The sequence below is a fragment of the Actinia tenebrosa genome, unplaced genomic scaffold, assembly GCF_029948245.1.
Source record: "Actinia tenebrosa isolate PJP-AT-01 unplaced genomic scaffold, QUT_ActTen_1.0 PGA_scaffold1__47_contigs__length_23844297, whole genome shotgun sequence".
Lineage (NCBI taxonomy): Eukaryota > Metazoa > Cnidaria > Anthozoa > Actiniaria > Actiniidae > Actinia > Actinia tenebrosa.
In genome coordinates this window covers 16633593-16646664 of record NW_028292578.1, presented here as the reverse complement: position 1 = coordinate 16646664, position 13072 = coordinate 16633593, and the positions used below count along the sequence as shown (strand labels likewise).

The window sequence follows — 13072 nt, the reverse complement described above, 5'->3', positions numbered from 1 at the left end:
TTTTCAATGGAAATCATTTATTTTCAGAGCAAAATTTGGGTCAAAATTATACATTTAGGGACCGGTCATTATTTAAGTTGGAGGTAGGGAGGGGGGGTGGAGGAGAAATTGTCAGTGACGCAAAAAAATTTCAAGGCCCCCCTTTGAAGGCATCCAAGTTTATCGAAAACCCCCCATGGATTGTAGTAAAAAATTTAAAAATTTTCCCTAAAAGTCATTTTTAAATTTCAAGACTTTCACTAGCAAAAACTTCAGGCCCCCCCCCCCCCCCAATTTTTTCTCCCCCCCCCCCCCCCCAACTTAAATAATGACCGGTCCCTTAGCCCATGAGGTTTTTTTTACTGACATTTTTTTTTCTAGTATTATAATGGTTTCAGACTTTATCTTATACTATGTTGCAGTTATACAATGCCGAATGAATAAAATACATCGTATTTGCTTATGTTTAAAGGAGACGGAATAAATAACTTTGAGGAAGAAGATCAAGTGTTTTGGGATGACAAGTTGGACAGTGAATCTGACCATGAAGAGATAAGAGGAAATGAAAGAAGGAGATTGGTTGAAACTTGGGATATTGATATCGAAGACGTAGAAAGAGATTTTGAACAATCTAGTGCAGAAATAAGCGTTGCCGTCGAAGCAAGTTCCCGAGTGACCCTTATTAACTGGATTGCCTTGTTTGTGTGCTTTTGGTCTGCATACTTTTCTGTACCAGACCGAGGCATTGATATTCTCCTCGCCTTTTTTAAAGCGATTTTTCAGGTTTTGTGTGAGCTTTCGCCAATCATTTTCCCAACCGCAGTATTGGTTTTCCCGAGCTCCTTCAAACTCTTGAAAAATTATCTTTCTTTTAAAGATAAGCATTCAAAGTATGTTGTTTGTCCGAAATGCGACACCCTATACCGTTTTCAAGACTGCATAACAACAAGATTCGGGCGTGTCATTGCTAAACCATGTTCTCACATTGCTTTTCCGAATCACCGTCAATTGTTTCGCCGCACACCTTGTGGAGCGGAATTGCTTAAGGAAATTCGTTTGAAAAATGGACAGACGAAATTGTACCCACATAAAGTTTATTGTTATAAAAGCATCAGAGACACTCTAACTCACTTTATTAAGCGACCAGACTTTGTACAAAAATGTGAGATTTGGAGAAATCGGAATGTACCGGACGATATTTTAGTTGATATTTACGATGGCCAAGTGTGGAAAGATTGGCAATATTTTAACGGCACTCCTTTCCTTGCCCAGCCTAATAATTATGCTTTTATGCTGAATGTTGACTGGTTTCAGCCTTTTAAGCACAGTGTCTATAGCGTTGGAGTCATATATATGGTCCTCCTAAATCTTCCGAGAAAAGAAAGGTACAAAGAGGAAAACGTAATAATAGTTGGGGTAATACCTGGTCCACACGAGCCCAAATTGAATATCAATACGTACTTACAACCACTTGTAGCCGAATTGAACTTATTGTGGCACGAAGGCATCCAAGTTCGGCCTCATGGGAGTAGAACAGCAAGATGTTTTCGAGCTGCCCTCCTTTGTATTGCTTGTGACATTCCTGCACTAAGAAAAGTTTGCGGTTTCTTAGGATGTACTGCTCACCGAGGGTGCTCAAAGTGCACAAGATTTTTTCCCGGAGATTTTAGTAGCATGGATTTTTCAGGTTTCGAAGATGACGATACACCAAGGACAAATGAAGAGCACCGAAGAGAGGCTCAGAAAATACTCAATGCAACAACCGCTGATGAACGAAACCAAATTGAAACTTCCACTGGAACAAGATATTCTGAACTCTTACAGTTGCCTTACTTCGATTGTACTCGTTACCATGTTGTTGATCCTATGCACAATTTGTTTTTAGGGACAGCAAAACATTTAATGAAAAATGTATGGCTAAATGCTGAAACGCCAATTATTTCTAAAGAAAATTTGAATAAAATCCAGGAAAAGGTAGATGACGTCAAAGCACCATCATTTATTGGGCGTCTCCCGAAAAAGATATCAACATCGTTTGGAGGATTTACTGCTGATCAGTGGAAAACATGGACTCTCTTGTATTCTGTATTCTGCATTTGGAATATCGTTCCAACAGATGATTTGGAGCTGTGGAGGTTATTCGTATTGTCCTGCTTTCACCTTTGCTCTCCACTTATTACAACTGAAGAGCTACAAGAAGGACATGATTACCTAGTGGAATTTTGTAAATCGTTTGAAAAAAGATATGGAAAGGAACGTGTTACGCCAAACATGCATCTACACCTGCACCTCAAACAATGTATTTTAGATTACGGGCCTGTATATTCATTTTGGCTTTTCAGCTTCGAACGTTTCAATGGGATTTTAGGAGCGTTTCGAACTAACAATAGATCTGTTGAAATACAAATCATGAGAAAATTTCTCCAAAAGCATGAACTAAGAGATATCCCTTTACCAGAGAGATTTCGAGAAACTTTCCAACCAGTATTTCAACTTCTTCAGGAGGCACAACAAGTAGGAACACTTGGCGAAAGCATCCCATCAATACCATCAACACTTAATCTTTCAGTTGGTCAAGTACTACGTTGCTTAGAGTGGAGCAATATGAATGCATACTCATGTTTTTCACCTCGATCCATTGATGTTCTTGATGATGACTATACAGAATATCTCTTTAAAGCTTATGAAACAATTTTACCTCAACACTCGGTCATTGAATGTGTTACCGATACGTTTGAGAGAATTAGTACCATTGGATATTCGGGGACAAAGCTAGGGTCCTCTGACTCTAGACTGGAACGTTCTTCCTTCATTCTTGCAAGTTGGTGTGGCCAATATAGTGGCAGTATTGAGACCGATTCATTTGACTTGCGCCCCGGTGTTGTCGATTTCTTTCTTAAACAAACCATTATAATTGATGGCAAGCAGGAATCATTGTGTATGGCAAAGGTTCGATGGTATCAGCGACATCCAGAAAGACACAGGATTGGCAGACCACATGAAATTTGGTGCAGAAACTTGTTTGAAATGGAAGGGCCCTCTACATTCATTCCCATACAAAGGATACACAGCCAGTTTGTTGCTGCTTACGATGTTATTGACAAAGAAAGAGTATTAATTGTTTGTCCTTTACAACGTAAATTGTACGGATGATGGAGATGACAGTAAAGTATCATCCAGGAAAAATATTCAAAGCTATCAAAAATAAACTGTTTGAACTGTGCATCAGTAACTAGATAGTCAAAATGAAAATTGAATGAATTCTTTGATGAGTTTAAAATTAGATGAATTAAAATAATTATGAATGAAATTGCATATATTGCCAATAAAAAAGATGAATTCATATGTTTAGACTAAACAAAATTGATGCTTCAAATAATATTACAGATGTTAGCGGTTTGAAATGCAGCTGAGGTTAATGGGTTAATGAGTTTTCTTATTGTCACTGGAAAAAACGCATGTACGACTTACGCATATTAAAAATACATCGTCCGCGTTTTTTCCTGTGTGTATCAACGCATATAACCTCACTTTCATGACATTAAAGCAAAACAATGATTGAATTAATGTGGTCGCAACATTGATGTCATGCGTTAGGAGAAAAAATTGACACATATGACTGAGATGGACCTGCATGCACTCCCCCCTCGTAAGTCGTAAAAACAAGCCAACATCCATCATAATTCAGTTGAAAAATTATTGAGTTGTTTGAAAAGTTTTGATTGCAATAAATTGAAACGGAAACCTCACATCGGATATACTCAGTTTGGGGTATTGTATTTGCTCCCCAGGTAAATATGGGGCAAAGCCTAGTGCAAAGTTGATTTCATATGTGCCCTTCATTTGACAATAGGGCAAATATAGGGCAAAAAACGGTTATCATATATCCCCACTGGGTAAATGCGTCTAAACTAAGGGCAAATATATAACATATTTACCCATGTGTTCAGATGTATGGCAAAGCAATGGCAAATTTATTAGAAATTTACCCCGACCTTTGCCTGCATAGGCAAATGTATGGGCAAATATAGAGCACCATATTTGCCCAACATTTGCCAAGCGGACATATGATGACCAAATCCATTATTTCGTCGAGTGTAAAAAGGCGTTCCAACTGGAGGCCATTTAAAATCGAAGGCAAATCAACCTAAAAAAACACACAACAAAATGAAATCAAGTTTCAGTGGACGGCAAACGATAAAAGTAGCAACTTTGTGTGCGCTTTTTTATCCTAAGGCCCTGTCTACACGTATCCGCAAATTTTTGTATCCGCAAATTTTTTTTTGCGGATACGGGTTGCGTCCACACGTGTCCGCAAATTTTTGTGTTCGTATCCGCAAATTTTACGAAAACGGATACGTGTGGACGGTGAAAACGATTTCGTGTGGACGCAAACATTTTCGTATCCGCAAAAAGTAATTTCCGGATACAAAAATTTCCCGATACGTGTGGACGGGGCCTAATACTTCTCGCTACCACAATTTAAAATTTCTGTAGCTGAATCTAGCGCGCATTTCGTAGGATCACGATTAACATCCATTTTTTCTTCTAGCACGGCAACTGTTACACTTTCAATGCCGGGGACAACGGCTCGTCCATTCTGCGCGTCCGTGCGTCGGGTAAAATGCAGAGTTTGACGCTTCGATTGGATTCGGAGCCCCATGAATACTACGGGCCTTTCAGTTACGATGCTACAGGATTCAAAATTGCTGTTCACAACCAGGGAAATCATCTTGATATAGAGGAAGAAGGATATGACATCTCGCCAGGGTTTTACACAAGCATAAGGATCAAGAAAAATAAGGTTCGTCGATGATCTAAACTATGTAATCAAGGATAGTGTTGTAGAAGTGTGTACTCTCCTCTCACTTCTGGGTCTATTAGGTCCGATCCCTGAACTTGGTTGGCATTCCATGTGAGTAGAGTTGTTAGGTCTCTTTCTTGATTCAAGGTTTCCTCCCTCTGCCAAACAAAACACCTTAAATTCAATTCGATCTGTTTGTTAATCGTGCCCTAATTTTGATCATCGCAAAATGTCTTTCAAATTTCGTTCAAATTCAAGCTAATTTTTTAACTAGTAATCCAATCTTATGTACGACCGTTTAACGGCTGTGCAGTTAAAACCGAGTCTCTATTTTTCGGGAGTCAAAAAAGTCATACATCAAATGCTCTAATGCCATGTTACATGTGTAACAGGAGATATCTCTGCCTCCGCCATACCACTCCATGTGTGGATCACGTGAACTGATCAACTACGACGAGTACTCTAAAGCGTCTTGTCGCCAAGAATGCATCAGCAAAATCCTCGCAAGGGAGTGTAACTGCAGAGTGCTTTCCATGGTGAGAAAAGGTAAGAGGCATAGTATACACTACATAATGCGTTACAAACAGTAACGTCGCACCAGCTAAGAAGAGCTGTCGAGATTGCCCAAAACAAACATAGTTTTCATTGTCGACTCGTTCTATTGTATTCATCCAATACTCCATTTTACATCGTTTAGTGACCACGAGTAATGGTTTCAAGCCAAGGATGGAGTTGCTGCGCATGAGAAACTGAATTCTTTATAATGCGCGGAAACTCCAATCTTTACATTTTCTTCTACTGACTTCTTTTAAACTGCTTTCAACTTTTTAGGCCAACCTTAGTAAATATTAACTTTGGAATACCTAGTTGTCATCTTCCCTCAATCAAAAATATATAGCAACTGAACTTAGCTCAATTTTGCGACATTTTTGAATTGCAGGGATCAACGTCACAAGATTCTGCAGTACCGATGAAATCAAATCCTGTATTTTTCCCGCGTATCGTAAGTCTCTACTGAGTAAGTCTCCAACCGCCAGCTATGCTAATGACAAGCATTTGCCGGCTATGAAGTAATGGCGGTTTTGTAAACTAATATTTTTTATTTCAATATAATATACCCGCGGCCATGCAGAAAGAGTAAGATGTAAAAAGTAAAACATTCCCCAATGGACCTGAGCTTATAACGATGTAGAGTATCGCGCAATTCCGGAGAACTCTGAGTACGAAATTGGTCAGGCTAAGTGACTCGTACCCAGTCGTCACTCACGTTTCTCTTCCTTACCATCCTTGATACAGTCGCTAACTCCCTTCAACCACAGCGCAAGATCAATAACAGCGTAAAAGAAGCGACTGGGTACGAGTCCTGATGTTATATCACTGACTGGGCTGACATCACATGCAGACGTGCGCAGTTTATTTAGGTTTGTTCCCCTAATGCAAGCGCAATCATTCTTTCATGACTACGTCCTGTCTATAGTTTCGAAATATAAAATTGGATTGATGGGGGAAAAAAAAGAAAAGAAAAATAAAACAAAGTAAACAAAGCCGACATTTTTGTCGGTTACGCAAGCTGAGCCGACATGACTGCGCGCTGATTAATTTAAAATTCATTTTTATTGTTTTTTTTATAGCTTTTTGATTTACTGAGGGTAACGAAATTTACCAACAGTCTTGTAACATGCTTGGAACATTAGCGTATTTCAAATTTGACATAATCTCTGTCTGTCTTTCTCTGACAGGCCTTGACACAACTGTGTGCGATTGTCCACAAGAGTGTGAATCAATTTCATATAAAGTCCAGCTATCTGCTGCCTACTACCCATCAGAACATCTATGGGACACTATATTACCTTTGATGTTCAACTTTACTGGCTTGAATGCTAGTATTCCTCAACAGAGACAAGAATTACAAACTTTTGTCAGGTAAGAAGCGTCGTACTAATACTAGGGTGAGAGATGAGGCGGTAAGCCGTGTGGGATAGGCTCGGAAATCAAATAAGAACATGCGTAATAGGGTGTGTACACGTGCGTATTTTGGCACGTGACATTGCTGTTCTGGCGTTGTAAAATGTCAAAATCTTACTTTATAAATATTCTAACAGGAAACGCTATGCCATGGTGAGTATATTCTTCGAAACCCTTGACACGGATGTCGTGCAGGAATTACCGTCATACACTCTCACTAACTTTTGGTGTAAGTATAAACTTTAACAGCGTATCTCAATCACACGCGCGAAATCGTACGATATTCTGTCACAACAAAATAGTGTTTTGGTCGCAATCAAAGTGTTTCCATAACATATCGAAAAGCAAAGTTTTTAAGGTCACGTACCTATGGAATGTCACAAAAACGCCTTGATTGACGTCCACCAAAGCCTACTTGCGACAGAAAATTCTACGCTTTCGCGCGTAGAAGCACTGTAACTTGTAAAAGGTTTTCATAAAGGATATTGGACTCGAGTTATATGCGCATGGGTACTTAAGTATTGCACATGAGTCATCGTTGCAGACCAGGTACTGCACTCCTGTCACCATACACGAGGCATTGCATATGGGCAATTACACAAGAACATGGTGTCCCATGCAAAATGTTAGGATTTACAAGTTTGCTATGATAAGCGGTTTTCGAATGCGCACATGCTCGTGGGCCCAAAATCAAACGCTCATATATAGGCATTTATGGTTAGCTATTGCAAATAAAATGTTCACACATCATCTAGTGTGTAGCAAACCGATGAGTTCCTTCAATAAGAGACTTGTTTTTGTTCTCTGCTCTTTAGTGCACAAATGTTGTTTTGTGTAGATGTCAATGCAAGTTTACCAAGAAAGAAAAATGTGATTTCTTTACAGCTGACATTGGTGGAAATATGGGACTGTTCCTTGGATGTAGCATGATGACAGTGTGTGAGTTCATTGACCTAATGCTGATGATATGCCTGAACAAGTGGAGAAAGGCGCAACAAGTTGCTAAAAAATGCCAAGTGCAAAACTTGACACCAGCAAGCTAACGTACTGCTAACACAATCCAAGTACATTCAAGACTTGCACAGTCACTTTGATATTGCTTTGTACGTTATTTTCACCTCTTGAATAATCAGCTCATAAGGAAATATTTGTTTTACTAAAAGGTGGCCAGGATTTGTCCAATATTCACCTCGGGTGAGAGGTTTAGGGAACTGGAAAGGATAAGAGCTTTGGAAAATTAATCTCCTTCAATATAACTATAAACTGTTCCTGCTTCTCTACCAAGAACCCTACCAGTTCTTCAATCCCTAAATATCTCATTTTTCTAGAAGAGAACTAATAGTTGCCTTTGTAAATAATGCATTTATTCGCACTTAAGGGGATTCTTACATCTGTATATTACACTTTATATTCAATAATCTCAAGGTGTCTTGAATCTTATTTTATATATACTCAATGTTACCGCAAATAACTGATCTTATCTGCAAACATTTGTAGTATTTTTCAGATGCTCATGTGTAAATATAAAAAAGACAATTTTCATTCAGAATCTCTGAAACAGAAAAAGGATATAATGCCATGAAAGACATTTTATTTACCAGTATTTACAGTGGACCAATTATATGAACTAATTCAACAGATATTATTAATAAAGATAAATAACAATTAGTGTGGTAGATGATTGATTTGTTTGCGCAGCTCCACACACTGATCTCTGTCAATGAACAGAGTGTTGGCTTTGATGTCAATATCTTCTTCCAATGACAGCTGTCGTCGTATCAAGGCCTTCAAAGATGCCTCTGCGTCAGCAAGCTTTTCTTGTAGTCTTTCCACATTGGTGCTTATTTCAACAACTTCACTCACAAGCCTGTACTGGACACGATCACGGCAGAGCTCTATGTTTGGTCTTTGAGTTCTGTTCTCAATGCGAGTCTGAGCTACCTTCATTGGTGCTGTTTTTAGAGCAATGGCTCGTTTCAGGGTGGCAATATTTTCCTCCATAGCCTCAATTTCTTCTTTCACCTAAAATGATAAACAGAATAGAAAAGTTATCCTGTTAGTGAGTTGTTTTTAAAAACATCTTAGGGGAGGTATGTTTCTTTTTGGGGGGGGGGGGTGGGGGGGTGGGGGGGGGTGGTGGCTGGGGTTTTGGGTGCTAAAAATTTGAGCTTTCATGGAGACTCAAACCTTTTTATTTTGACAAGAACCAGTTCTTTTGACTAAATAAGAGGGTAATGAATTTCTTACCAAGAGAAAGGGAGAGAGCTACAACCACTCAAAAAAAGTTTACTGCAAATCCCCCAGGCCTCTCTCATGATAAAAAAAATTTCCTTAAGGACTCAGTGTTGTTTATGAAGTGAGGGGGGGGGGGGGGTGGCTATGTACTGTCCCCTACCCCCCTCAAAATCAAAATCGTTTAATAAAATATTACCTTAGCTAAGTGATCTTCAAGTTTTGTCTTTGCTTTGAGAGTTTTCTTCAATTCTGTGCTCAAAGGCTAGGTTTACAGCTCTGCATTGCTTCATAAGGTCATCTAGTGTCTGCATCAGGATGCCATCAATGATGCTGCGAAGGTTAGATGCAGAGTTGTTCTCATGCTGTGCCTTCAGGAGATTCTTGTTGGAGAACTCTTCCCATTCGTCAGGTGTGACAGAACTGAAAATAACGATATCTTTATTTATTTATTTATCCAAGAATAATTAACTTTGTTAACTAAGGACACTCCCTCCCCCCCCCCCCCCCCCCCCCCCCCCCCCCCCCCCCCCCATCCAAAAACTGTTTTAGTTTAAAATAATTAAATAAAAAATTGTACTCACTTTTTCTCAATCTTAACAGGATCCTTTGCATAGCCAAGACCTTGAGACTCATTATTTAATGTTACACAAGTATTGTCAATGTTAATGGCGTGAAACTTGTCTTTTCTGTCCTTCTGCAGGTAATATTTTGCTGAGCGCAACAATCTATTGGTAAAACATGAAAAATAACATCAGGAAAACTGGGTTAAAAATGGTGGCCAATCATTGGAGAATATCAGGCCTGAATTGGAACTTGTCTGGTGAAATATTTCCTTACTAGTCATTTTGACCATTGACGTTGAGCCAGAAATGAGGCATGGCCAAGCTGTGGCTGGTCACCATGTTCTGGAAGGACTGACCAGCCATTTTTAGCCACAGGAAAAAGGGAACATGATATTCCTTGATTTGTAACAACCAACCAGTTGTTTCATACAATTGATTCAGCATGACTGTGAAAGTATTGTCATCCTTTATTAAGACCAGTTGCAGTTCATGAGATCACCGCTTACAGACCGGTATCCAATCAAAATGTTCAAACAGGATGCTGTTACAGCTATGGCATGGTACATTTATCAAATTTATTTTACAGTCATGCAAGAACATGTGAATGTGTAGTTAATAAGAAATTGTTACATTTATTTTCAAATGTGAAGTATTTTACCTTATTTGTTCAGTTGCTTGTTCAATAGTCCTTTGAAGCAAAGCTTGAACTCCTCCGATAACTTCCACTTCCTATAAATGGTTTACAACAAGAATTACTTCATTATGTTTACTCTACATCAATGAATAAGTTACCAATATCTCAATCATTATACCATTTATACAATTTTGAATATATTAAACTCTATCTATAGCCCCTAGTCCTACTTACCTTCAAGAGCTGCATTTCTACGTTATCATGAACGAGATCAACTCCTCTCCTCTTTTCCCTGTTCACCAGACATTGCTGTGCGATCATTAGAGGAAGTTCTGTGTCAGCCAGAGCTCTTGTGAGTCTGGCCTTAAACTCAAGCATGGCAGCAATTTCATTCTCTGTAGCTTCTTGTTCATTATCTAATTCTGATTTCCAATAGTTGATATCATTAAGTCTCTGGTCTAGCTTCTTGTTCACGTCTTGTTGTGTCTCTACAGTACGAACTTCGATCTCTACGCGAAGTCTTTCGCTTTCATCTCGAAGTCTTTTCTGCTGCCGCACGCTCTTTCTCAGCTGTAAAATATTGAAGGTGATTTGAAGCGTGCCATTCCTCGGGAACGTATTTCGGAGGAGGGTTGAACAAGCCTTGCCATTGCAGGGATAATCTAGGAATCTGTCTGTAAAATTTCGTAGAGATCGGTCAGTAAATCGGGACAAGAACAGTATAAATTCAACTGCAAACTCTCAACTAAGTTCTTGTTGCTTGTGTTAGTATACCACAAGTAACTTTTGCTTGTTGCCTTGTTGCTACGCGACCATCGTATAATCCAATTGGTTAAAATCAAATACTTGCGCCCACAGTCTATACTCAGCGGTGTACCATAGCAATTCAAAATGGCGGACGAACAACAAGGTTCAAGTCAATTGCAAGAATTATTTCTCGCTTCAAGAAAACTCCGTTTTCTTGCATCTCAAGTCAGAGGAAGAGTTAATATTTACTGCTAAGTTATGTGGAGAACATAAGCCTTTGTTCTTAGGGGCTGATGTATTGTCTAACTGCTCGATTGCCGTCTCAAATCTTCCAAGAACGCACGCGAAATTTGCCAAGAAGGGTCTTTGCAATGAAAGTTAACTTTCCTTCTTTCTTAAGAATTACTGGTATCCAAGGAACTGGTAAAGGAGTTTGGTTTTATAGTATACAAGGTCTTTTAGAGTAGCGTTTGAGATGTATCCTCGGGAAGAGCAGTTGGATTTGTTGAAGTGCTTGCAAAGTGTTTGGACTTTGAGGTTTGGGGATCAGCTATTGAGGGAAATCGTAAATCCTTGACGATTTGACTTATGGAAAATAGAAGGGAAGAAATGAATGGTGAGAAAGTGGAATTCCGATGGGAAAAAGGTCCATTATCTGTTACAAATCTTCTCAATGTAGCACAAAACCAAAACACACATGTTATGCAATGCCATCTCAGGAGATCAACAAAGGACGTTCTCGAAGAACAAAATTTCAGAAAACGATATTGAAATGTTTCAAAAACCACAATCCCATCACTTGGAAATATGAAGATTATTTTACGAGGTCACCGACAGATGAGAACTTGTGAACAATCAATAGCAAAAGTAGAAGGGAATTGATGCAATAGTTACATCCCTTAGAACCCCTGCTACAACGTTACAAAAGTCACCTTCTGAGCATGCTCCAAATGGATCACCAAAAGCAAGTTTCTTGTAGCCAAGAGTTTACCTGGGTTGGAAGAGTTTAGTAATACAAAGAAGAAAATATCCAGAAAGTAATAGGTAAGAAAGACACCATTTTGCCGCCATCGACAGCCCGTCCTCATGCTGAGGAGAGTAGTATGGAACTCTTCCCACAGCCAATGTGCTGTGTTGTTGAAAACATGGATGAAAGTGAGACACAAAAAACATTCAAACATTTTTATCCTTTTCCCATTGATACAGCTGATTTGGATAGTTTGCCAACCAAACTTCTTGTTTCTGGAGTTGCTTCATGGTGTACTCTCGTCTGATACGATTCGGAGAGTGTTGATAGTAAATACTACCTTGTTGAATATTATGCACGGCGCCTGAAAGCAAGTACCAAACATTTTATCCCGGAGTTGATTTACAATACTTTTTCATCGACAAAGCATTGGATATAAAGGGGAGATTGTTTATATTGAAGCATGAAAAAATGGATATTTTATGTGAAAAGTATCAATAATACCTTTTTATTCCATAAACACTGACTCTAAAGTTATAAAATCTTTTAAAGTTTTTGAAGGAGATAAATCCTTTACATATGAACAGTATATATATTGATAACCAAATCTGTACTACCAATAAAATAATTGTTTTTTTGCCAAATTATAATAATAAACTCTTCTTCTAAAGCCGGCAGATTTCGTTAACTTTTGAATTATATGACTACTTGTATACAAGGTATCACCAATTAGCCTCCTCCTCAAGGCCGTAATGGTTTCTTTAGAGGTTCAGCCTGAGTTCGTGGGATGGGCTCGTATCTGTGGTTATGTGTGGAGATTAACGAACCCTGCGAGACAGAGGGAAACTCCTGCCTTATCACACAGATCCTAAGGCGTGTAAAAGATCCAAGTAGAGATGTATTCTAACAAGAAATAACTTTTAATGACCGAAAATCAAATTTATTCCTGGGCCTCTTTTCTTGTATATCTGAATTTCTGTCCTATCACAACAATGGGGGTAAGTGAAATTTGAACACCCTGATTGCCGTTTAGAGTTTGTTGATTGCTCTGTACCCATGGAGTGTCTCAAAACCACACAAAGAATGCCATGAGGAATGTTCATGGCTAGTTCGGTTGGCATGATTAGCATGCTTTAATTTAACAGCAGAAAAAATGTCGAGGCAGCTGAAGAACTAAG

At 38.9% G+C, this 13072-nt stretch overlaps 1 protein-coding gene and 1 pseudogene across 4 annotated transcripts; one reads left to right on the top strand and one right to left on the bottom strand.

The window, feature by feature from the left end:
- Positions 1-3911: 3911 nt before the first annotated feature.
- Positions 3912-8416, top strand: LOC148909973 (acid-sensing ion channel 4-B-like). Of its 3 annotated transcripts, none has more exons than XM_089033397.1 (6): positions 3912-4783; positions 5176-5329; positions 5724-5801; positions 6523-6706; positions 6886-6977; positions 7564-7634. In XM_089033397.1, exons 1-6 carry the CDS (start codon positions 4604-4606, stop codon positions 7584-7586), a joined length of 711 nt encoding a protein of 236 aa, XP_088889523.1. In that variant the 5' UTR covers positions 3912-4603; the 3' UTR covers positions 7587-7634. The 3 variants fall into 3 exon arrangements, with proteins under 3 accessions (XP_088889523.1, XP_088889522.1, XP_088889521.1); XM_089033396.1 differs by having other exon boundaries at positions 3918-4783; positions 5724-5786; positions 7634-8416; XM_089033395.1 differs by having other exon boundaries at positions 3920-4783; positions 7634-8416.
- On the bottom strand, positions 8091-10871 carry LOC116296079 (tektin-1-like; annotated as a pseudogene). Its single transcript, XR_016120179.1, has 5 exons — positions 10415-10871; positions 10205-10275; positions 9565-9708; positions 9180-9403; positions 8091-8770 (listed from the first exon to the last, which is right to left on the bottom strand). The product of XR_016120179.1 is annotated as a tektin-1-like (transcript).
- Between the last annotated feature and the right edge of the window lie 2201 nt (positions 10872-13072).